This window comes from Theropithecus gelada, chromosome 4, assembly GCF_003255815.1.
Source record: "Theropithecus gelada isolate Dixy chromosome 4, Tgel_1.0, whole genome shotgun sequence".
NCBI classification, from domain to species: domain Eukaryota; kingdom Metazoa; phylum Chordata; class Mammalia; order Primates; family Cercopithecidae; genus Theropithecus; species Theropithecus gelada.
In genome coordinates, this window is record NC_037671.1 from 8,990,036 (window position 1) to 9,016,801 (window position 26,766).

The 26,766-nt window shown below is 42.4% G+C and overlaps 1 protein-coding gene across 1 annotated transcript in view; it reads right to left on the minus strand.

The window, feature by feature from the left end:
* F13A1 (coagulation factor XIII A chain) overlaps positions 1-26,766 on the minus strand; it is a 112,701-nt gene that overhangs the window by 38,204 nt on the left and 47,731 nt on the right. The window contains exons 5-8 of the mRNA XM_025382307.1: positions 25,914-26,088; positions 23,297-23,435; positions 8,480-8,583; positions 7,046-7,134 (exon numbers count right to left, since the gene is read on the minus strand). Of these exons, the coding sequence (XP_025238092.1) occupies positions 7,046-7,134; positions 8,480-8,583; positions 23,297-23,435; positions 25,914-26,088 (507 nt within the window). The remainder of the gene's footprint in view (positions 1-7,045; positions 7,135-8,479; positions 8,584-23,296; positions 23,436-25,913; positions 26,089-26,766) is intronic.

Below are 26,766 nucleotides of genomic sequence, written 5' to 3' on the forward strand. Positions count from 1 at the left end.
AACAGAAACATGGCTGACAATGAGAAGGTGGCAGAGTAGAAAGCTGAGAGGCTTTTGGGTATTTAGGTGATTTAATGATGCTGTTAAATGCCTAAGCCAGCATCAGGACCACCTAATTCAGGATTTCTTATATGAGAAAAATAAGTCCCCATCTGTTTCAGCCACATCAGTTCTGCTACTTGAAGCCAAAAGTATTTAAATTGAACAATAACATTAAATGATCTAGGAGGAACTCAGTCTATTTTCTATTGGTCCAGCCACTAAAATGTGCTATTTGTGGGACTTGGAAATAGTGTCTTGGGGCCATGATGGCTGCCCCCAAGCTCTCCCAAGGCTCTGCTTTACCACTCTACTTTCTAGAGACAATGACTAATGTGTGCCTGAAAGCTGACTCTACCAGAGTCTTTTATTACATATTTTACAATCACTTTCTTGAGAATTCCATTTATTATCATGGAAGCGGGCAGGAAGCATGAATTGTACTGCTAATAGTCATTGATGTATTTACTAAATGTTTCCCAAGCTCCTCTCCAAGCCTCAGTTACCCACTCTTTAAATAGAGTGACAATAACTCCTTCTTCATAGGATGATTGGCAGAATTAACAGAAACAAATGCACATACATTACTTATCACAGTGTCTGGCATAGAGTAAATGCTCAATAAATGTTATTGACCATAATATATTATTTAATAGTATTGCCAGATATTGTTCAAGGATTCAGAATCCTAATGATGAACAAAATAGATTTGATCTCTGCCCTTATAGAGTTTATGCTCTAGTAAGCATGATTCTGTGCATCAGAGTCACCTGGAGAACTTTTTTAACAAAATAGATGCCTGATTAAGGAGGTGGGACCTAAATCACGTGAGGCCCTAAAGTCATTATATTTTACAAAAGGTCTCACACAATTCTGTTGGACAGTCAGGCTTGAGAAGCCCTGTAATATAGTACAATAAGTACCATGAAAGAATAAGTACAAGATACTTTGGACATGGGGCAGTGGGGTCAGGGGTTGGCTAGATAGCAACAGCCAAGGTGAAACCTAGATGGCCTTTGAGAGGAACACTAGATTTGCTGCAAGAAACCTGGGTTCCCATAGTGGGTGTGTCCTTGTAGAAAGTGCATGTTAATCTCTATGAACTTCAGTTCCTGATTCTGTAAAATAAAAATGATTAAACTTGTTCTGCCAATTTTATGGGAGCATTTTAGGTCAGAGTGAGATAAGATCTATGTGAACATGACTTGTACATTTCAAAATTGAGTAAAAAATATAATAGTCATCATTAGGTAATGGGGAGACTTGAAGATATATCCCTAGGTTTTAAAGTTGAGGTTAAAGAGAGCAATTTTACTTTCTCACAGAATGTTCTGAGTGCACATGAAATTGGATTTCTACTAAAGAGGAGATAGCCAACGTTTACTGCATACCTACAATGTTTCAGGGACATTTTATAAAGGATTTAGTTTGAACCTCACAACAACAAGCCTGTGAGGTATGTATTGTAACCGTATTATGGACGAGGGCACCAAGACTCAGAAGGGGGAGGCAGAGTGTTTGTGGTTTCATGGCTAGGAGCTGGTGGAGAAGAAGCACAAGCCCTGGGCCAGCCCATAGCCCGGCCCTTGGCCTTCACAGCACACTGTCTCTCCTACACCACCCTGCGGGAGCATGAGCACCAGCTTGAGGGGTGAGATGGTTCCACGCTTGCGGCTCAGATTTCTGAGGCTGATAAACGGTGGCCCTGCTCCTCAGCAGAGCAGCCAGAACTCGGTGGTGCTAGCCACATGCTGTGAAAGGCTGAAATGTGAAGCCAGGAATCAGGACAGGAGAGGACACAGCAGATACCTGTGGAATACTAGTCATTTTGGAAACTGAATGAACTGCCTGAGAATTCTGGCATTCCCTCTGGAGGAAGCCATGTAAGTACAAACAGCGACCTCCTCCACTTTCAAATTGTAGCAACAATAATGATAAATATCATCTTAATCCTTGTAACAGCTTATGGTTTTCCAGGGAGACAAGCTAAATATGAAAGTGGCTAGTTCCTGCCGCCCCCCCACCACCTTGAATATGGTTTCAGAAATTTATGTAGGCTAAAATCTCAGGACAGATCAACAGCACTGTCCTTTGTTGAGAGACGAGAGGGGAAACACCCATATGGGGTGGTTTCTGTATATGTATGTTGGGGTGGTATGTGGAGGGAAATTATTCTTTCCAAGTGACATTAGCAAGCTTTCTTTTTGGTTTCAGCCTGTAGTGGAACGTTTCTCTATTCTGGCTGTACCGGAAAATCATCTAGGAGCTTAAAAAAGCATCAAATGATTGGCCCCACCCAAAATCAATTGACTCTCTGTGGTAGAACAGTAGCTAAGTTCAGAGTGTATGGTAAGGAATATTGGACTTAGGCTGTGTAGCTTTGGATGAGTTACTGAATCTCTCTGAGCCTACCTTTCTTGCAGGGCTGGTGGATAGATTGGTACTACTTGTGAAAGCCCTACATTTAAGGCTAATTTCTCTTCCTTCTTTTGAATGTAATATAATGTTAGTGATCACCTTTTTCTACCCCTACACTTGAAGAAGTTATTGTAACACAAAACCTGGGCATTGGTGCATGAAATTGGGTATTCTTTTCACAACACCAAACCCTTGCCTCTTAAGTACAGGCACTTCCTACATAGTAGCCTCTACCATTGGTCAGGGCCATAGGTTCTCAGCACAGGTGGAATGGGAAGGAGGCTCGGGGGCTGCTCTCTGCAAATGTCCACCCAGGCCCATAGAATGTGAACATTTGTCCACAGGTGGCAGAAGATATGCTCTTCACCACTGAGGCTGGAGATGTGCTCTTGCTTTCAGAACCCTGGACAGAGTTTGCTTTGGTTTGTTCATTGGTTCCCAAGTGGAGATAACCTCATCTACATGCTCTGCAGAGAAAATGCTGCTTCTCAGAGGGCACATGGAGGCAGTGAATGCCTTCCTGGACCAGGAGGCCTTCCTGGTGCTGGACCCTAGATCCTGCTCTCAGCAATGAAGACACAACAGCTTCTACCTTCATGGAGCTCATATGCTAGAAGGGAGAAATGGAACACACACTAAGGTAGGAGGATGAAAACAACAGGGCAGATGGTGATATTTTAGGTGGAGTGGGGTGGGGTGAGTGAAGGCCTCTTTGAAGAGGTGACCAGAGCAGGGACTTGAGTGCAGAGAAGGAACAAAGCAGGCAAAGCATTCTTCCTCCATAGAGTGAAAGATAGTGAGGGCAGTTTTCCTAGCAAAAGGAACAGTATGTCCAAAAGTGCGGAACCAAGAGGATGTGTGGATGCTTTCCAAAGAGCAAAAAGCTCAGTATGGCTGGAGGGAAATAAACAAGGGATGAAGTGGAAGGGAAGCCATGGAATCTTGTAAGAATTTATGTTCAATTTTATTGTAAGGGTGGCAGAACTCCACTAGAAGGGTTGGAGCAGGAGTGTGAAGTTTTTATTTACATTTAAAGAATAATTCTGGTGATCTGTGGAGAAAAGGCAAAGAAGCAGCAAGAGGGGGATCAGGACGACGAGTTAGGAGGTAACTTCATAGAGCTTAGTGCTGTACAGTGCTCAGAGGGTAATGACAGAGATTGTAGAAGTGGCTGGATTTATGATAATTTTTGGAAGGTAATTTTGACAAGATGCATAAGGGAGGTTAAGAAGGAAAGCTAAAATAATTTCAAAGTTTTATATGCTATTTGAATAAATGACAGGATTATTTTACAGCCAAGTAGGAGATGCCAAAAAATGGGCTGCATCTGGTAAGATAGTAGCAAAATAAACAAGTTTGAATTGAGAATGAATAATCTATAGGAAAACATCTCCACTTAGTGTATAAGAGAACTGCTGACCCACAGCAGAGGAGGGCTTAGCTTCTTGAGCGACGAGATGGTTGCTGTGGTCCCAGGGAGCCAGTTATTGCTCCTGTCAAAATCATCTCAGTGCCAGGGAGGGTAGGCAGGAGTATGTGTATGTGTGGGTGCACATGGGTGCGTGCATGCATGTGTGTGTGTATGCACAGGTGTGTGTGTGTATGTGTGTGAGTTTGGGGTGGAGTGGTGTGAAAGAGGTCAGCAGAGTTAATGAGAAGTTAGGACAGAAGAGAGTTATCTTTGGCAAGAAGGAGAGAGTTCTTCACTAAGAACCCCTGAGTGCTTAGTGAACATGGAATCTTGGAATACGACTTCAGACACTTAGGACAGCTCTCCTTTCCTCTCACCTCTTTGGAAGCCCTAGGCCACCATGAGCTGGGGAGATAAGAGGCAGATGGGTTTTCAGATCTACAGGAACCCACTGCAGCAGCGAGGGCATGGGAAGGGAGGGGTAAGAGAAATAAGCTTCGAGCCCTGGCGGAAATCCAGAAATGTGGAGAGTGAACTTCCAAAGTGGAGGAGGACAGAAAAAAGGAACAGAAGGTAAGACATTTTCCAGGCATATCGCTCTTCTTTTTAGGCTCTGCTTTCACTCACGGAGACCAAGGCCCTGGGAAAACTAAAAAATAGTCAATGAACATGATGCTTGATCAAGCCCGGAAATGAGGAATGAATGACCAAGAAAGTCAGCATTCTGGGAGGGAAGAGAAGGCGAGCTGACGCAGCAAGGAGGAGGGAGAGCAGAGAGCTGCAGACTCCAACCTGAGTCATGTCAACTCGTATGACGCTCTCCATGGGGTCCCACTGCAGGCACCTTTGAGAAAAGATTCCTCATACACTTTTCATCAGCTCAAACATCTCTTAAAAATGGCTCAGCCCTGGAGCACAGCCCATGCCAAAGCAACAAATTGTACCCTCTGTCAGACACGCCTCTGCAGTGGGTGAGAAAGGAGTAATTATAATTGGCAAATCCTGATGACATTCATAACACCCCGATCTATATTTAATAATAGCAAAAAGCATTTGCATTTACAGCTATTAGGCAGCTCACTTGTGGAGGGAGGCCCTTCTCCTTCTTTGCAGCAATAACGCATAATAAAAAGCTGAATACAAGGCTTTGTGGATTTCACAGTGATCTCCTCATAAGAGGCTCTTGTAGCATCATAAACTATCAAATGGCAGCTGGGGAGGTTTGTGGAAATCTTCAAATCCCAAAGTGAAATCGAGGGGATAAAATTCCAAGTCCAGTAAGCTTGGTCTCCAAAGGCTTCTATAAACTGTCATGGCAGGTATGATGAGATGAACACTGGTCTTTGTATGTTTCAAATTCCTGATCTTGCTGTCTGAATTTTGACGCTTGTTTTGCCTTCTAAATAATAGTATTTCTCAGTCCTGCCTCCTCGTTTCCTCGTTATTGCCATTTGTTTAGCTCAAGCCCTTTCCATCTCTGGCTTGGAGGGATGACCAGCTCTCTCGATGTTCCCTACAACTTTGTAACAACCCCTCCAATCCGTGTTCCACAAGGCTGCCAGCACCTTTCCCAGGTTCCTGCCCAGTGAAAACTCTCTCTCACTTACAGGAGGGACAAGGAGCGAGTTTCTCAGGGAGGTCCCCCGCACTGAGTTCCTTCAGCCTCCACCTTCCAACACCCCTGATGTATCCTAGTGAGTCATCACAGCTTTCAACTTCCCCCACACAGCATTCAGATGCTCAACTCATACCCCCTGCTTAGTACTCCTCCCGTCCTCTGACTGCTTTCTAATCCCTTTGCCTACTCATCCCTCCTTCGCCTGTGGTCCCACAGTTCTCTGCTCCTACTGTCTAGGAACACTTCCACAGGCATCCTCACTGTCTGTTCCCAGGTCGCCCTTCCTTCCTAGACGGTGTCTTGTGGTCTTTGCCATCCTGCTTCAGTTCTTGGCCTCTACTTCTCAACTCATGCATAGTATGAATGCAGATCTGTGCTCTCTACACAGCCCACCTGACAATTAATTCCATAGCATCACTGGTCTTGTTGTCATTTCACGTTCGGTGTGTTTGTGCCCTGTCACCTGGCATCTAGAAATATGTTTCTTAAAGACCTGAACCTTAGAATTTCCCCCAGTACAGTGCCTGGTGTACATTAATAATAACTATTTACTCCTCCCAGAGTACTAGAGTGCGATGGTTACCAGTACGCGTTCAGGCATCTGCCTGGCTTCAAATCTTAGCACCGCTGTTTATTAGCTAGATGATTGTGAGAAAGTCACTTAACCACTCTCTGCCTTGATTTTCTTTTCTGTAAAATGGGAAGAATGATATTAACAATTTTAGAGGGTTGCTAAGAGCATCCAAAGGTAGGCAAAGTGAGCGACATTATTTCAGTGTATTTATTGGTGCAAATATACCTTAGGGAAGTCCTGCCTCTCAGTCTTTCAAGTCTTCCAAGGCTGGCAGCCCAGCCTTCTCCTTTACCCAACATCTCTTACATTTAATTTGATCTTCAGAACTCTCCTTGAGTATCCTTTAACAGCCTCTTCTGCTTCCAGTCCCTGCCTAGTTCTTCTGAAATTGCAGAGCCTTTGCCCAGGCATTCACATCAACCCTGTAGGTGGGTTGTATTCTTTTAGAGCAGCCTCCAGGTTCCCTTCCTCCTTTGGCAACTCAACCCTCCCTCCCTGGCCACAGGTGATGCTGTGAGATGGCAGAACATAGATTGCAAAGGCCAGGGTAAGACCATGGTTGGGTGTGTGTATGTGGATTTTGTCCTACATGGATTGCTGGACTAGTCCCAGAGGGAAGTAGCATGTCCTGAAATTTCAATTCATGACCCATCTCTACCAATGGTTAGTTGAGAGATCCATTAGTCACATAATTTCTCTGGAGTAGTTGATACCTACTTCATGGGTGCAGAGAACTAAGCTAATGTTAGTAAAGCATTTATTTTTGGGAGTAAGAATCCCAAAATATCAAGGAAAGAAAAATGTTAAACAAGAACTGCATTTAGCGTTAATAGCCTGGAAGTTGGAATAATGCCTAGTTACCTTTGTCAACACGAAGCATACACTATGTACCTGGAAAACTTAGAAGCAACAACTTTTAGCTTACTCTTTCAGGTGTTAAGAAGTTGGGAAGAAAAACAGCACTTTCTTCCAGCTTCCCACTTACCTCTGCGAAAACAAAAGGTGCATCAAATTGGAAGCAGACGTGGCCGTGCTTGATGGCTTGAACGGAGGCGGGGCCACACCGATACATGCCTGCATTGCACAGAGGAAGGGCGGTGTGAGTTTCTCATCTCCAATTCTGTCCAGATACTGCAAGATGCATGGCACTGAGGGTGACTCTGTAGAGACCAGTGTTCCCGACTTCATTGATGATTTAGCCCAAACACTTTCCAAGGCTCAAGAGAATCCATTGGCTATGCTTCCTCAAGCCAAAAATTGAAGCCATGGAAATAAATACAAGGCAACACTATTCCTGCATCTACTGGGCCACCTACAGACACATACCCAGATGTGTTCATGCCAAACAGATGACTTACACAGCATTTATCTCTTGTTCGGGTGGTATCTGAAATGTTGGAATGTTGACGTGTCCTCTGTGGTTGTGTTGATGTTGCTGTTTGTTTTGCTTTTTGTCTTTTGTTTTTGGACATTATGAACATAAGTCAAGTTTAACTGGAGAATCTGGACATTACCTGTGCATTTTGGCCATGCCCACCGTGCATGTAGGAAGTTAGAAGGCCCATGTTACTCTTCTAAAATCCTTTAGATTTTTACCACCTATCCATAGTTAATAAGAGATTAGCTGCTATTAATCATCTCTAAAGTGTCCCCATGATATATATACCAGAACACCAGAAAGTGCTAAACTTTCTTCCTTAAAGTCTAGGATTATAACATGGTTTCACTATGAATATGCACCGAATGTTTATGCATGTGCCTGTGTGTGCCCATCAATATATCAACACCTGAGGAAATAAACATAATATCCACAATATCCACAGTCTACTGATTCTTTATATTATCATATTAAAGAGAGATGGAGGCTTATGATGTGATTTTGTAAAAATCTGGGGGAGGTCAGAGCTGCAGCTGCTTAGCATAGTTGGCAAGTTAGAAGACAAATACCCCACATACTCAAGCTTTGGAGGAAATCACATGACATAAAAGGAGGCCAGGTTCTGGAAAAACAACAATTTAAAGGATGATCTATAATTATTTTTCGAGTTCTCTATTTTCTCTACTGCTTTATATCTTATCCATGCATACCATGAAGGGCTGAAGTATGTTTTATAGCCTAGTAAAAATGCTTACAGATATTTTCTCTCCTGTCTTCGAAACTGCTTAGCAAAGCAAGAATGGATGAATTATATGTTGTTTTATATTCTTTTTCTAAAATTTGTAAAATAATCAGGGTAAAGCTGACTATTGAAATGAAATTAAACCTGATTGGAAGGTAGCTAGTACTGCGCAGGTGCCCAGGAAGCACACTTCAGATGTTGGCTCCCAACGGGCGTGGTTCCCACACACCAAATGCAAGCATAAAAGCAAAATAAAGATCAGCAATGAAGCATTTCCCGGAGGGAGGACACAATTTTACCATCGCTATTTTCCTGGGGGGTGCTGTCCACAGCTTGCCAGCCTCCAAATCCAACAGGAAGGTCAGGCCTTGTCATCCATGCTTCATTCCAGCAGTGGTAGTTCCTTAGAAAACACAAGCCCAGAGAGATTAAACTTCCCTTCACACCCAATGCTCCAAGAGATCAAGAAGCCATGGCCAGGCGCAGTGGCTCATGCTTGTAAACCCAACAATTTGGGAGGCCAAGGCAGGTGGGTCTACGAGGTCAAGAGATCAAGACCATCCTGGCCAACATGGTGAAACCCCATCTCTACTAAAAATACAAAAATTAGTTGGGTGTGGTGGCACGCCTGTAATCCCAGCTACTTGGGAGGCTGAGGCAGGAGAATCACTGGAACCTGGGATGTGGAGGTTACGGTGAGCCGAGATCGTGCCACTGCACTCCAGCCTGGTGACAGAAGGAGAGACTCTGTCTCAAAATAAATAAATAAATAAAAATAAAAATAAATAAAATAAAAAATAAATAAAGAAGTGACCCCCAAATCCTGTGCATATGCTGTCTACAGATTACTAGAATAGTTTAAGCCAAATCTGGGAGCTCCTGGAGAGATCCTGGGGCTCTAGACTTGGGTTTTCTGGGCAGATTCTTTCTCATTGGCATCCCTCAGGACACTCATATGGCTGGATGTCTCTTTCCCCCTGCTAAGAGTAGCTTTAAGGCCACCCAAAGATATTTGAATCAGTGCATTAAACAGTTTTAATCTCAACCATTCTCTGCTGACTAATGAAACAGAACTTACTACGTACCGAAGGAGTAGGGAAGAAAAGTTAACCAAAACTGAAATATTTATTTTGAACTTTTTAATATAGTTCCTATTTGGAAAAAGCATATTCCTTTGTAGCAATTAAGCAATAAATACTTGTGTTTATGGTCTTAGACCATTACCATAGAAACTATAACAATGATCCCTGACTATAATTTTCTACAATTTCCATCTCATGTCCAACAAGAAGAATAGGTTGTCAGGGTGAATATCTCTTTACCCTTTATTAAAGGTGGGAAACCCAGGGGCTAAGGGCCATGGAAAACTTCTCAGGACTTTGAATATGACCCTGGAAGCAAAAGCATGGAATAAAATGTCATCATGAATTGTATTATTATGTCCTTGGAAAGACCTGAAATTATACGACAGTACGGAATTAAATGAGAGCACATTAACCCCTCAGCACTATAGAAAATGTTCATATAGTAATAAAGATTTAATAATGCGGTGAGGTAGTTACTGCAGTCTTTGTTTATGGCACTGATGAATTTCAGGTTCAACTACCATGGGTCCCTTCCCTAGATGCCCTTCAGTGTCACTTGTTTCTCCATGCTCCCATCTTTCTCTGAGTGCAGCCCATTTCTGATTGGCTCAAGAGATACTAATTTCACTATGTACCCACTGTACACCAGGCACCTTGCTAGGTGCTGGAGATTCAAAGATGATCAAAACATAGATTCTTACCCATAAAGACCCTCACAATCTAGGAGAAATGACAAACCTGTAAACGAATTATCAAAACTGTCATAGGTTTGCCGTGAGGCTTAAATAAGCTAATACACGTATTTTGAACAGGGACTGGCATGTGATAAGTGCTCAAAAACGGTAACTCTCAGACTTTGAAAAATAATTAATTTAAATGATCCGTGGTAAAATGGGAGTTCATTTGGGGTGCCACGGAGTCTCAGTGGAGCAAAGTCTCCAGATATTTGGGAAGTGATATTTGAGCTGAGGGTTGAAAGATAAATGGGAGTTTAGGAGGTCAATAAAAGGAGGAAGAACAAAGTTGTAGTGGCATGAAATAGCCACCATGGTGTGTTTGGGGAACTGTCTGCTGTCTGTTGTGACTGGAGCATAGCATGTCTGAATATTCAAGTGCATAGGAGGAGAACAGTGATGGCAGACAATGCACGGAACTAACAAATACATATAACACTTCCTTAGTGCCAAGTGCTGTTCTAAAACCCTCATGGATATTAACACATCTGATGTCCCTAGCACCCTATAAGAACAGTACTATTGGCTGGGCGCAGTGGCTCACGCCTGTAATCCCAGCACTTTGGGAGGCCGAGGTGGGTGGATCACAAGGTCAGGAGATCGAGACCATCCTGGCTGACACGGTGAAACCCCGTCTCTACTAAAAATATAAAAAATTAGCCGAGTGTGATGGCGGGTGCCTGTGGTTCCAGCTACTCAGGAAACTGAGGCAGAAGAATGGCGTGAACCCGGGAGGCGGAGCTTGCAGTGAGCTGAAATTGCGCCCCTGCACTCCAGCCTGGGTGACAGAGCAAGACTGTCTCAAAAAAAAAAAAAAAAAAAAAAAAAATTCAGTACTGTTATAATTACCCTCAGTTTATAGGGGAGGAAGTTGAAACCCAGGAAGGCTAAGAAACTTGCTGAGGCCACACAGCTAGTTAGTGATAGAGCTCTGAAATCCATACTCTTCAACACTAAGCTATGATATAGGTGAGGATAAGATTGTGAAATCCTTTGATATCAAATTAAACATTCGTGCTTTATTCTTAGGCAATGAAAAGCCATTGGAATAATTTAAGAAGAGATAAATTTGCAAATCTCTGTTCATGGAAGATGGATGGAGAAGCAAGACTAGAGATTGAGCTGAGTCCTCCCCTGCTGTCCCCCACCCCTGAAGAACTGCAATAGTCTACAGTGGACCAGAAAGGCATTCAGGTGGTCACCACCATGGAGAGGGAGAGAAGCCATTGGGAGGTACAACCCACAGGTTTAGGGAGATGTGAGGGGACTTGGATGAGTTGGGGAAGACTTTTGCCTGTCCAAGGAGTATGCTGGTTTTCTTTACCAAGACTGTGAATAAAAAAGGAAGAGAAGAAAGTCTGTGTTGGGACTGGTGTGATGGGTGGGTGACCAGCTCAATTCTGGACAGGATAAGCTTGAGTGCCTGTGGAAAATCCAGGAGATGAGGTCTAAGAGGCATTTTTGTCTACACTTGTGATGCTCTGGATTGGATGAAGAGGAGGAGGAGATGTGGGAGTATTGGTGGGTGGTGGAGGAGGGCTGGGCAAAACCAGTTGATGAATGAGGAGGGAAAGAAGAGGAGGGAAGAAAGAAGTAGGTTCTTCCTTAAGAGTGACCTAGAGGCTGGGCACAGTGGCTCACACCAGTAATCCCAGCATTTTAGGAGGCCGAGGCAGGAGAATTGCATGAGCCCAGGAGTTTGAGACCATCCTGGGGAGCATGGTGAAACCCTGTCTCTACTAAAGATACAAAAGTTAGCTGACCTGTAGTCTCAGCTACTTGAGGGGCTGAGTGGGAGGATCACTTGAGCCCAGGAGATCAAGGCTTCTGTGAGCCATGATTGTACCACTGCACTCCATCCTGGAAGACAGAGTGAGACCCTGTCTAAAAAAAAAAGAAAAAGAGTGATCTAGGTTGTAAGAGAGAAGAAAAGATAAGGCAGTGTCTAGCATGTAATGTAATGCAGGAAAGGCCGTTTTGGTTATTTTTAAGTTAGAAGAGACTGAGGCATGTTCATGGAGGAAGAACTGGTAGAAAGAGTGGGACTAAAAGGGAGCTCAAATACCAAGGGTGCAAGAGGATGAGGCTGAGAGCACACCCTGGGAAAGTGTGGGAAGCAAGGCAGGGTCTGCAGGGAGAGAAGGGTACAGATGTGGATTAGGGTGAAGTTGTGGAGGTCTCTGAGCAGGAACATGGGGCCAGTTCCCACCAGAGAGCCTCCATCTTTGCTTGGAAGCTGCAAGGAAGGTCACTGTGCACGTCAGACAATGACTCTGCTAGCCTCTCTTCAGAACAGTGAAGGTTGCCCCATCAGGCAGAGGGACCCAGGGAAAAACAGCAATAAAACATTTGCAACCCTGAATGGACCCCATCTTGCTTCCTATACAACCCGAGGTGTTTAGCGATCCTGGCTTTCACTGCTACACCATCACTCTAGATTAATAGACTCCAGAATAGCCTTATTTAAATTCAAATCTCCTTGGCAAGGTTAGCCTGGAACAAGATAAATATGCTTTGCACTTCAGATCTCAAGTAAAGACTTTTCTTTGAGGATAATATTTCTTTTCAAATGACCAGGACCCAAGGAAAAGTTTCTTTTCTCTCACTCTGACATCTAATTAGTTACACGTGATCTCTTCTAGTTTCACTCACAGCTGAGACGTTATCTGTGTATTTAGGGTGGGAGTTTCATAACAGGGTCAGGAACTTGCAGGCAGTGGGTGAGGTGGGGAGGAAGCAAATGCTCCCAGTGGGGCTGGGCCTCCATCAGTGGGTGGAAAGCTAATGGCTCAGCTCCCAGACAGGCCATGAACAGAATGAGAGGGTGCTACCTCCACAGCCATGGGGATCTCTTTCACCATGCAATCCTCTCCACTCAGGAATGACTAGGAATTGTGTCCTAAGTTACCCATGCTTCAAGAGTTTCCATTTGGCTGACATTACACAATTCTATTTAAGGATGCTTAGTTTTTATATTCCAAGTTCCTCCATGAAAGGGACTAATGTTTACAGACATTTCTTTTCCTATTTTTCGTTTTGTTTTGTTTTCTTGAGACAGAGTCTCATGTTGCCTAGGTTGATCTTGAACTCCTGGCCTCAAGCCATCCTCCTGCCCCAGCCTTTTAAAGTGCTGGAATTACAGGCATGGGCATTTTACCCAGATATTTAGCATTTTTGCTACAATTCGCACGTGTCAGAGGATCTAAATTTCGATATACAGTAGTGTCATTTCCCTTTGTGTTGGAAAACTTCCTTTAGCATGTCCTTATTTTTTTTTAATAGACACATAATAATTGTTTAATTGTATATACTATGGGGTACATAGTGATGATTTTATATATGAATATATATAAAATATCAAATCTCATTGTGGGATAATTAAATTAAGTTAATAACATATCAGTTACCTCCCATATTTATTTCTGTAGTGAGAACATTTGAAATTTACTCTCCTGGCAATTTTGAAATATACAGTATAGTATAATGAACTATAGCCACCATGTTGTATATTTGATCTCAAATACTTATTCCTTCCATACAGACTTTTCCTAATTTCATCTACTGATTCTCCAGGTTGGAAAATATCAACTGATTCCTGAAAAGCTACTTTTTATTCTAAAGCTTCTTTATCTAGATCCATAATAGTTTTTCTGTTTTCATCTTGCAATTTCATTATGCATTTGTAGAGTGCATAAATCCACTTTGGGGGCGCTGCTGGTCTCATTCTTCTCCACATCTCTAGCACTAGAGCAGAGCCCAGTCATTAGGAGGTGCTCACTAAGTGTTGGCTAAATAAATCATGAGGACATCTAGCAAGGAAGGTCTTAGTAAACCTTTGCTTGTTTGTTTCTCTTTAACATTCATGATTTTCTAGTTCTCAGAGCCTTCATTTGAAACTTGAGTTCTCACTATACAGTCAAATGTACCATGTCCCTTTAAAGTAAAAATTCTAAATCTCCTTGTTGCCTCTTTCCATAGAAATTAAAATAGAGGCCTCATTTCATTGAGACTTGTTTAATCAAGATGAGAACAACCTTTTGGGAGGATAACGATGCAGATGACAAGTGAAGAACACATCTCTGCTTTATGTCTCTTCCTGTGTGTTCCGTGCAGTGACAGCTAGTAATTTTTAGAGCTCCTTTCAAGGATGCTAATAATTCAGCAGTATTTGTGCAAAGGACTCAGAGAATCTTCACCAAAGGCGGTACTTCACTAGAACAGCAGCACCATCCCCTGCTGGGGGACCCTACATGGGACGTCATAGTTTATCTTGTGATTCAGTAGATCCATGTGCTTTGAATTTGTGCACAGGAAATAATCACACAAATGCGAAGACAAGTGTGTTATGTAAGAATGTTCATCACGATGTAAGAAAGGGAAATTGGAAGCAGCCTAATTGTCCAATATGTGATCGAGTATTTTGAAACACAGAATAGAATGCTCTTCAGCCATAAAAATGCAGATCTATATTGGCTAGGCAGGAAAGATGTCCATGGCATATTAGTGTTTCAAAATCACACGCAGAGCAGAATTTTAAATGACTCCCACTACCCTTCCTTTTGTATAATTTTCTCCCCTCAGTGTAGGTGAAATCTAGTACTCCTGTGACTATGTTACTTTATGTGCCAAGGAGGATTTTGCAGAAGTAATTAAGTTTACTAATCTGTTGACTTTGAGTTCATTGAAAGGGAGATGATCAGGTGGGTCTGGCCTCCTCAGATGAGCCCGTTAAGTCTGAGTCTAGAGATCAGAGACAGAGCTAGTCAGAGATTCAATGCAGCAGAGACATCCTGCTGGCTTCAAAGAAGATAGAAGAATCTATGTGTTCTACAGCTGCAAGGAACTGAATTCTTTCACGAACCTGAACGAGTTTGGAAGAGGACTCTGAGCATTAAGATGGGACAACAGTCCCAGCCAACACTGACTGCAGTTATCTGAAAATCTGTCTTGTTCTGGCTAACGTCATATCCAGAGGCATAGGAGCCCATGGGGTGGTGAAGAGCTGGACAGAGAACACAGCTGAGGCCAACGTGGGCTTCAGGGTGCTGTGTTTGAAGAAAATAAAGTGGTTAATTTAAACAAGGAGTCCTTTACTGCCCTTAACTTGGCTAACTGCTTAAACAGTCCACAGGGTCATCTCATTCACAATCTGTCCAGAAAGGTTTCAGAGAAAAGGAGTTCTTAAAAGGGAAGAAAGAGATATGGGCTTGTAATTTTGTTTGTGCAGCTTTATTAGGGCTCAGGGGAGAGCACAAATAAGATCAAGAGAAAGTCCCGGAGGAGATGTCTTGGACCAGCTTCAACTGTAAACCAAGGGTTTGAATTCTTTTATAGCAAAACTGGCAGGGGGTGAAAGAAAGGCACTGTCTTGCAAGTCATTTGTGTATTTGTAGCAGATGGGTGTAGCCCTACCTCTCTGGTTCTGCTAATACACTCTGAATACAGACAACAATATTGTTGACAATAATGACAGGACATCCTGGGGTTATTAAGCTCTGGCCATATCAGGGGCAGTGGGGATAGGATGGAGTGGGAGTTGTTGGAAAGAAGTGGGAACAATTTAGTGGACTCTGAGGCTTGTCTAACAAGACATTTCAAAGTGGAAGTGAAAGCCTGGACTGAGAAAAAAACTTGTCAGTTAGGAAATATAATGAAGGAAGATGACAGAAAAGAGTTATTCAGAGGAAAGGAGGCATGCTGCAGGAATCTTTGATGGAGCTGGGAGCATGACACTATTTTAGAACGCAGCTGTTCATTGTTTGAGGCTGTTGGAGTGCTGAAACCAGCAAGGGGCATTTGGATGTTCACTGGCGTCACGTCAAAGGCCAGCAGTCCAGTCAGGTGGAGACCAGGCCAGTGCCCCTGTCCTCTCTGAGGCTCAGCTGCTTCAGTTCCCTCTGGCTGGGAGCCACCTGAAGAAACCCTGCGTAGCCAGTCATGAATGGCCTCATTTGCATAGCAATGCTATACGGGAGATAAATGGAGAGCGCCATAGTAGGCATCCCAGCTCAGTAAAGGATGTTGTTGTAGGAATCAATTGGCCGCCAAGAAAAAAGAATAAATGAATGTGTTTGTTCTTGCTTGTCCTGTGAGGGCAAGGGGTTTTACAAGTCTCATTGAGAAGTCACAGTTTAAATACAGCACAAGAGACCTGGATGGAGGGGGTCGCAGATGGCGGGGTGCACTTTGAGAAGTGCTGTAACTCTCACCATGAAACTATGAGGTGTATGTGTAGTAGGAGTGGTAGTCAGAACCATTAATAAGTGCTCAGACACAGGCATGAACCAAATGGATGTTGTAACCCATCAGAAAGGACACCAACCCTAAATGCAGTTCTACCACGGCATCCTGGCTGGACACCGGTCCAGATGTCCTCACTCACATACACACTACAGGAGTACTGAATGAGTTTCCATCCACAAAGTCCTTTCTGAGCACGTCTGGGTTCCCTCTGCTGGGTTCATTTGAAAATGAAACCCTACCCCATTTTACCACTCTGGCATAGCAAGCCAGGAATTAATATCCTGACTGAACATGAAGAAAATGTTGAATTTTGAGAGTATTTGTTTGTATAACTCTAATGTATAAAAAAGTTTCTATAATAAATTCTGTACAATTATCTCCATAATTATTCAAGAGGGTTAAAAAACTTCCACACCCATTAGGATGGCTATAATAATAGTAAGAAAAAAAAGAAAAGTCATTTGCAAGAATATGAAGTTGGAACTTTTGTGTATTGCTAGTGGGAATACAGAATGGAGTAGCTGCTTTGGAAAACAGTTTGGCACTTCACCAAAAGAAATTAAACATAGAGTTACCATACAACCCAGAAATTCCACTCTAAATATATGCCCATGAGAACTAAAAAACATACGTTCACATAAAAACTTTTACCTGAATGTTCATGACAACATTATTCATGAAAGCCAAAAATGGAAACAACCCAAATGTACAATGGATGAATGGATAAATAAAATCTGGTTTATCCACCCAGTGAAATAGTATTCATCAATGAAAGGGAATGAGGTACTGATACGTGCTACAACACGGACGAACCTTGAACACGTTAGGCTAAGTGAAGGAAGCCAGACACAAAAGGTCACATATTACCTGATTCCATTTATAGGAAATGATTAGAACAGGCAAATCCATAGAGAGAGAAAGTAGATTCGAGGTTGCCAGAGTTGGAGAAATGGGGAGTGACTGCTAATAGGTATGGCAAAGGGGACAGAAAATGTTCTGGAATCTGATGATAATGATGGTTATAGAAGACCACAAATATACTAAAAATGGCCCAGTGCCATGGCTCATGCCCGTAATCTCAGCACTTTGGGAGGCTGAGGCAGGAGAATCTCTTGAGGTCAGGAGTTCAAGACCAGCCTGTGCAACATACTGAGATCTTGTCTCTACAAAAAAAATTTTTTTAATTAGCCAGGTGTGGTGGGTGTGCCTGTAGTCCCAGCTGCTAGGGAAGCTGAGATGGGAAGATTGCTTGAGCCTGGGAGGTCAAGGCTGCAGTGAGTCATGATCTTGCCATTGCAGCTTGGGTGACAGACACCCTGTCTCAAAATAATAATAATAATACATAAATAAAAACATACTAAAAATTATGGAATTGTGTACTTTAAAGGAGTGAATTTTGTAGTATGTGAAATATATATATACACATATATATATATACACACACACATTTATTTATTAATTTAATTTATTTACTTATTTATTTATTTTGAGATGCAGTCTCGCTCTGTTGCCCAGGCTGGAGTGCAGTGGCGTGATCTTGGCTCACTGCAAGCTCCGCCAGGTTCACACCATTCTCCTGCCTCAGCCTCCTGAGTAGCTGGGACCGCAGGTGCCCGCCACCATGCCTGGCTAATTTTTTGTGTGTTTTTAGTAGAGACGGGATTTTGCTGTGTTAGCCAGGATGATCTCGATCTCCTGACCTTGTGATGCACCTGCCTCAGCCTCCTAAATTGCTGGGATTACAGGCGTGAGCCACTGTGCCAGGCTGTGAAGTATATTTTAATAAGGATGTTAATTATTTTTATTTATTTATTTATTTATTTATTTATTTATTTATTTATTTATTTTGAGACCTAGTCTCACTCTGTCACCCAGGCTAGAGGAATACAGTGGCATGATCTTGGCTCACTGCAACCTCTGTCTCCCAGGTTCAAGCAATTCTCCTGCCTCAGCCTCCCAAGTAGCTGGGATTACAGGCATGCACCACCACGCCCAGCTAATTTTTTTGTAATTTTAGTAGAGACAGGGTATCATCACCATGCTGGTCAGGCTGATCTCGAACTCCTGATCTCAAGTGATCCTCCCGCGTCAGCCTCCCAAAGTGCTTGGGTTATAGATGTGAACCACCATGCCTGGTCAATAAGGACGTTATTTTAAAAAGAGTGGGCTCTGGGGTCAGCCCCCTTAGGTTTGTAATTCAGGTTCTGCCACTTATTGGCAGGGGCCTTGGTTAAGTTACTGTGTCAATAACAGTAATTACCTTAACATGCTGTTAAGAGGTAGAAGTAAATTGATACATGTCAGCACTTAAATCAGGGCATTGCAAAAAAAAAAAAAAAAAAAGTATTTTGTGAACATGAGCTACTTTTATTCTTTGAAGTTTTATTCTTTGAAGGTGGCAAATAATGTTTTTTTCCAACACTATTATGTGCCTTCAGTGTATATTCTCAGTGCTCTAAAGATAAGGCTCATGGTCTAACTTCAAGTGATTTTCCTAAAACCAATTTGGCCAGAAATACAGTTAACAAGAAAATGTTTGAAAATAAACATCTTCGATAACTGTCCAGAATTGGCAACCACGATGCATTATGGGATATTTTTACAAACCCTTAAGCACTTTAAGCAGTTTGGTCTATATTCTGATTTTTTTCTTCTATACTATTTTATTTGGAATTCGTGTTTAGATCATTTCTGCTTTGCAGACAGTGATTAAAATTGAAGATAATTTTATAATATAAAAGTCCAACTAGATGAGTCATACAGAGCATCTAAAATAATGTATAGAACAGTCTCAATTTCAAAAATGCACCTACAATGTGTAAAACACCATATGAGTACTGAGGGCATGAGAATTAGGATTACACACTGATTAGGGCAGTGTCCCAGGTGTGAAAACTGGTTAATTTCTGCTCTAAAATATACTTTGAAAAAGCTTTGTTTATAGATTAAGACCACCCATTGCAGCATGGAGTTTTTATGCATTAAAATTTTTTTCCAACCAATTCTGTTTCTTCAGTGCTTGCTCTATGCCCTGTACACTGTTACAGGCTGACAAAACAACAAAAATAAAATAGATCAGACACTGCTCCCCCGTGGGTGGGTGTATTCTGGTGGGGAAAAGCTGAGAGGAGGACACCAACCCTCACCCAGAATCATCCTGTCAGACCACACTCACTCCAGCAAAGGAACACAGCAAGGCTTCTTCATTTAGAAGGAGCGAAGCCTTTCATTGAAAAATCTTTCTTGATCCTAGTAAGTGCCACCATCTCTGTCTTTTAAAATTGTTTCCATTTTGACTGTGACCTTTGTATAATGAGGTGATCACGTTGAGCTCTTCCAAGGTGAGGCCAAACCGTTGCTGTCCCCCTGCCCCTCTGAGTAGCCCTGACTCCCTCCTAACTGAGCCCTCATATTCCTATTTGATGTTTGCACTGCAGCTAAACATTGAGCAAGCGTCTTCATTAAACTGTCCACAGTGATTCAGAGTTGCCTTCCCCCCAGAGGTTACATATAATTCAGAACTCATCAGCACGCTGGGGACAGGCGGCCAAAATTGCTCCTTCTGGGATCTGCTACCTTGCATTTGCCCACTTGGGGTTTCATTTGCTACCTTGGGATCTAATTACTCTGCCCGCTGTGCCCTTCTGAGGTTCCTGAGTCCCCAGCCTTCTCCCGAACAGCTAAGGAGCCCAGACCATGGCTTCTGTTGGTGTCAACAGTGGGGCCACTCTTTGCAAAACTGTAGCCCTCCTGAGGTGAGGCTCCCTCTTGGAGGGAAACCTCCTTCATGCAGGGGACCTAAGGTGGCAAACCAGGAAGCAGCCTGTCCTTGATGGTCTGCAGTAATAAGGCGAGAAGGGTCACAGCAAGGGACAGAGCCAAACTTGTCACTCCTGGCTCTGGAGTGTGGCGAGCAGAATACACCCTCTTGTACTCTTCCTCTGAGCCTCCCTACTGGCTGATTTCTGGATTTGGCAGGATGAGCTTTGGCTGAGTCATGGAGAAGAGGACATCCTGAGTCACCGAGACCTAACTGGACAAATTGATTCACCACAAAGTGTTGACCATTGGGACCTGAGTGTTGAAGAAGAAATAGATGGTGGAGGATGAGAGCTAATTCTCAGGTCTCCTTTACTTGGAGAGGAGAGGGGCCCCAGCCACATACCAGCCGCGAGCGGGGAAGACAGGTTGAGGTGGGTGTGTCTGACCAGAACCTGTGGAGGGAGGTAAGTATGAGGCCAATGGCTTCTGAGATCCTTGCTAGGAAATCCATCAGGCCATGTGTTGCCAGCCTGACCTCACAGAGGTCAGCTGATGCCTAGCAAATCATTCCTACCCCCACCTCAGCCCCTGTTTAGCCTCCACACTCACCTTCACCCTCACCCTTCCTCACCAGCCCTAATTTGCTCAGGCAGCCCCTGCTTCTTACTAACTGAATCAGCATCAGGCCCACCTCTATGGTAAGCACTCTACCTGGATGACCTGATTTAATCACTATAGCCACCCCATCAGGAAATGGTAACTACTAAGATTACTTTCGTTCTACTGATGAAGAAAATGAAGCTCAGAGAAGTGAAATCATTTTCTCAAAGCCACACAACAAGTAGCTGCCCAAGCCAGAGCTTGACAGAGGGGTGTGACTGTGGTGATCATGCCCTGGCTGACATGTCTGGGGACAGCCGTCAGCAGCCTCCTCAACCCAGGAGGGTCTCAGCCGTACTCTTATTTTCCTGGACCACCTATAACTTCTAAGGTGCATGGGTGTTTGCACTGGTGAGGCCAAGTGTTCGCTTCTTCTTTAAAAGTACCCCAATGTAACAGAAATAGTGAAGTCATCTTGGGACACTGGGCATCCCTCTTTTTCTGACCACTTTGATGTACTTGGGTTGATGGAAACATATTGCCTCCAAGAAATTCCAGCTGTGTGACTAATAATGAAGGCAATAATAGCAGCTAACGTTCATTAGGCACCTGTTATGCTCGGCTCTGTGCTGAGTGAAGCAGGGAATATTGTTCTCTTCGCTTTAGAGGAGAAAAGAGGCACAGAGAGGTTGTGCCTTGCCCAAGGTCACACAGCTTGGGCAGTAACAGAGCCAAGCCTTGGCCTCAGATCCCACTGAGCCCTTTAATCCCTGTGTGTCGTGGTCTGGGAACGTCCTGAGCTGTGCTGGCCTCAGCCCTGCAGTAAGTCAGAGCATCTGATCAGGCATCATGCGTTGAAAACCTACTACAAGACAGGCAAAGGAAGGGAAGAGGAGTCTCGGGCAGTGGTCTGCAGTGGAAGGTGGGTGGGGAGTCCCAGGCCAGGAAGTACAGTCCCAGGGTGATGGGATATTTGAGTAAGGCAACAAAGGAACAAACGGTGTCAGGGAAGGGGGAAGTAATTTGGAGCAGGGACCTGATCGAAGAGGACAGGGTACCAAGAGCAAGATCTAGCTTCAAAATTTTGTATTAATTCTGTTTAGGGCCTGGGGTTATTTGTTGGAATGTCCCATAGGGACTTATTTGATGATGGGAGGTATCTGTCAAGGAGCTGGGAAGGATAACTTTGAACTGCACTTAACTACAAAGGCTGTGTGTGTGTGTGTGTGTGTGTGTGTGTGTGTGTGTGTAAGGAAGAGATATGGAGAATGCCAAATAACTATCTTTTTGTCATTTTTAACAATTGCAACGAGTTTTTGGGTGACTATTTTGGTCTGTTTTGTCATTCCATATACATGCAGGGCTGAGATATTATAATTCTGTAGGCTTAAAGCGTTCTTTATATTTCTGCTCAATTTACAGAGACAAGGTTTTGTCTTACATGTGCCCTCCAGCTTACTATGGCTTAGCTCATTCCCTTCCAATGTACCGTACTATTTTTAATTCATGGAGGCACTTTGCTACTCATTCAGCAATTTCATTTCAACATTCTCCAATGAATGTGTGCCTCTGCTGGTGAGTAATACTGCTCCTACAACTGTGATCCATTCCTATAACACGAGGAAGTTCAGGCACTTCTAACTTTTAGTTTTGCTTAAAATGAACTTATAACTTCCTACCATCCCCATTTGGATGCTTTTACAACAGATAGTGTTTTAGCTTTATTATTTGTGCATGAGACTCATTTTTGGCATAGAAGTTCTACCTAGCTCAATGTCTGACCGCAGAGGCACTAATGCTCCAATTTCCTCCCACACAGACCTTGATAAAAATTATTTATATTTAAACTCTTACGATTTTTTTCCTTTCTTCTTAGTGTATTGATTTGGACTTAGGGGGTCTCAAGGAAAAATGGAATTTCCCTGGGATCTTAAGCTCCCTCTAGCCAGTTTGTGGTAAAGCGGTTCAGGGCAGTGAGAGAACCCCACCGCTGGTTTTGGGGAACAATTTCAGCTTTACGTCCATTTCTATATCTCAATGAAAGGTGACAACATAATCAAGGAGAATCTCATCTTTACATTCAAAAGGAAATCCTATACTGCTGAAATTATTTAAAAGGTTTTGGCTAATGGTCAGAAGCACTTGGGTTTATTCCCAGCTCACCAGATGTATGACTGTGAGCAAGCCTTTTGGGGCCTCAGTTTCCTCATTTGTAAATGGGGATATTCATAACATCCACTTGATAAAACTAAGAAGAATTGGATAAGATCATGCATGCACAAAGACTGATGCATAGTAAGTGCTTAATAAATGTTAGCTCTATTACTTCTAGGGCACTGACCCGGAGAACGCTTGGCTCCAATACTTCTGCTATTAATTGTAAGATTAATATATCAAGGTAGAGAGGAACTAGTATAGGCATATGCAGTAGCTAAAACTATGACCTTTTTTTTTGGTGGTTGCTGTTATAAGGAATGATTGATTTTTATCACTAGGAACCCAAACTGTCTCTTCAGTAACATTTCTAATTCATTTGCTAAGACATTCTTTGACAACCAGACTTTTCTGCCTATGCTATTGAATGGTCCTCAAAACAGAACAGAAAGAAACATCAGACTGAGTCTATCTTGTGGTAAATGTGTAACATTACTATAAGGTGACATCAACCAATGCCATTGTCAATCAAACTCACCACACTGAATCCTTGGTGAGTTTGGAATTCACGTTCCCATCTTCTTCCAGGAAGATGTCCATTTGCAAATTGGCATCATTATCATGGGCTGAGAAATAATTGGTAACAATTCTTGCTGGTATTCCAAGGCATCGTAAAACTACAGGAAAGGACAGACGACAGCTAAACACATCACCAGAATTTAATAAACACATAGTGAGAAAAAGCGTTCTTGTAGGGGACTTCCTTCCTGACCAACATGAAAAGCCCTTTGGACATGTTATCCTCAAATGTTGCATGCTGGAGAAGGGTGGTCATCCAACCCCACGGGGGCGGTAGAGAGGAATTTTGCTGTTGGATCCTTCAGAATTGCAGCTGGTGTCAAATGAAGCCAAGTAGAGTAGAATCCCAACAGGGTTCTAATTGTTTCGTTTCTAAGCTATGATCATCAACATAGTATTATTTTAGTCCCATGAATGGGACAATGTTCCTGAAAATACAATTTCAAAAACCCACTAATAGGAAGTTAGGAATTTACAGAGCAGGTCCTTGGTGGAATTTGCTCTCTTGGCCAGAATTTACTTTTGTGACACGCATTGGAGGGTGACACCACAGATTCATTTTAATTGTTAGATAATAAATTACCCGGATACTTTTCTTGCCATATGTACCTATTGATTAAACTTAATCCAAATGCCCTCCCTGGCTCCCAGGATGCCAGACATCAGGGCTCATTGAAAATAATTCAGCTGACAATGTTAAGATTAATGACTTGGCTTGCCTTTTAATTTTCTCCTTCAGAATAGTTTAGCATTTTTAACCAAAGACTACCCACCTTCTTCAACAGAACAACCTTGGAAGTCCAAACTGGGAGTCTGGTAGAGATTCAAGGGTTCCCCTCCTTAAAGGGGATCTTAATGCCCCAAACAACATTGGTAGCTGACACAGGCCTCCTGTTCCCATCTTCCTCTCTTGATTTTCAGCCCTATTCACCCAGGGTCTTACCAATAAAACGATTGCAACTCTCACTCTGTTTCTGGCTGAACACTAATTCACATTATCCCAGACACGACTTGGTCAAGAGTCTGCCTTACTCAATAATTTCAAGAAAGTGAGGTTTGACTTTAGGGCACCAGTTTCTCCTTCCCCCAGTTTCCTTCTTCAGGTTTACTCTCATTGTGACTTCCCCACAGTGTGTTTCTGCCTTTTCTTAATTTACCACACAAAGCCTGCTTTTTATGCCAAAGACATGAATGGATGTAAGGTGTTCACTATTTTATCTGGTTGTGAGCCTGAAGGAATTACACTGGCATAGTGAAATTGTAGGCATGCGGAGGGCTTGGGTCCTTTCTGTCTTCCTCAAATCATTTCACAAGAGTGGTTGCCTCTGTTGGGCATCCTTTACCTTGTCTTGACTTGGGAGCCTCGAGGGAGGGGATGACCTCCAACCTTTAATCTACCATGAAGTTCAGGCTTTTATCTGGAACTTCAGAGGCCAATGCTTCTAGGGGACTATACTTTTGATTTTTATTGCTCTGAAGAAATACATATTCCTTCTTCCCTGGGTTATATTTAAATGGCTAAGAAAATAATCTTATCCTGTTTGATACTATGGGAAAACAAAACAAAACTCATGACTATTTTTTTAACTTCGATCACCAAGTGTTAGACTGTTGAGACTTTGAGCTAAAACAAGCAGGTTTTGTAATCATTTTTTAAAATGACCTCCCTCCAGCCTCTAGCTCCTCCCTTTGTTTTTGATTTAAAAAATGTTAACTGGGTAAAACATTCTTTATTAATGAGCAGGCAGAAGGGACACCCCAACTTGAGCTTAATGTTTCTCCAAGGCTGTAGAAATGGCTTGTGGATGAAAATCATTACCAATGATGAAGACACACTGAAATAAATGTATTTTTAAAAATATTCACTGAATTAATTGTAATAGTGTCTGGGTCTAGAGAGGCAAATGCCACTTTGAAAAATGATGCATGACACTAAAGAGAATAATTCTGTTCTCATATACTTTCCTCTACAGATTGGATGTTGGGTGGATTAAAAACCAGTAGGGAAACTGGAGAGGGAAAGATTGTTCATTATGTTCTGGTCTCTAATTTGCTCAGGGGCATTGAGATGTGTGAAAATGAATATGAGACCACCTGCTATAATACCTTCCATAACTGGGATAAAAATTAAGTAGATATATTTATAAAATTCTCAATAATAAATAAATACACATATTTATACAACTTCTCAATGACAAATAAGCACTATATATCTTTCCTTATTTATTATTTTAGTTTTAACTGTTTTAGTTTTGTAAAAATGTGGTGGCTGAAAAGAAAATGGCTTTTTTCTCAACATTCTTACTGTAACTCTCTATTTCTTCGGGTGTTAAGTGATGGATTACACAGGAAATAGTCTATCATTCTTTCTATAAAGATTCTGCAGTCAAAGAGAAACTATGAGCATATTTGGCCCACTACAATTTAATTATGCATTGACTACATCCCAGAATGCTCACCCATAAATTCCATAGTGCCAACAGGGGCTGCGATGTCTCTTTGTTAGGTTATCGATAAAATATCTTAAAGTGAAGTTTCCTTTACATTAAAAAGAAATTACTCAATTGGATACTTACATGTGTTAAAGACACCAGCAAAAACCCAGCATTGGCCATATCGGACTGGATTCTCAGAGCTCTGGTATTCCAATAGAATGTCAACGCTTCCAGTCCAGGCCGATGGGGGGACACCATAGGCATAGATATTGTCCCAGGATCCAACGAGGACACCTTCGTCATCTTTGGCATTCACCTAAATGAGTCCATGAGAAGTGAGAAGGAAGAAAGTTCATTTAGGTTTGTCTACTCCAGGCTACGCATGGTGCAAGCTATGGCTGCCATTGCCTTCTACATGTTGTGCCCAGTGAAAAGAGTTCCACTTCTGTTCAATTTACCATTACATTGTCAGAAAAAAAGATGCAAAAACTAAATATGCAAGAGGAGACCAAATAACCAAGATTACCTGTTAAATAGCATACTATTATAGCAAGGCAAAGTTGAATGGTAGATAGGAGGAGTGTGACAACTACCTGATTGGAAGAAGACATACACAGGACACTTGGTTTGGGCTAGAATAGTGCTCAAGAATGATGTGGGGAAGAGAGGAAGAAGACCTACAAAAGATAAAAGCTCAAGTAGGGATCTTGTCCACTTGGAAAGAGAATTCAAAACTCACAAATGAGAAATTAGTGGTTTAATGGATTTTGACTTTCATTTTGAGTGGTAGATTCTAATGAATTGAAAAAGTTAACAGATGTTGTCATGGAATCATTAAGAGTTAAGAAAATAGATTCCCATGGGATGCTTACAGAGGATTTTTTGTTTTTGTTTCTCCTTTCTCTTTATCTCTTTCTTTCTTTCTTTCTTTCTTTCTTTCTTTCTTTCTTTCTTTCTTTCTTTCTTTCTTTCTTTCCTTCCTTCCTTCCTTCCT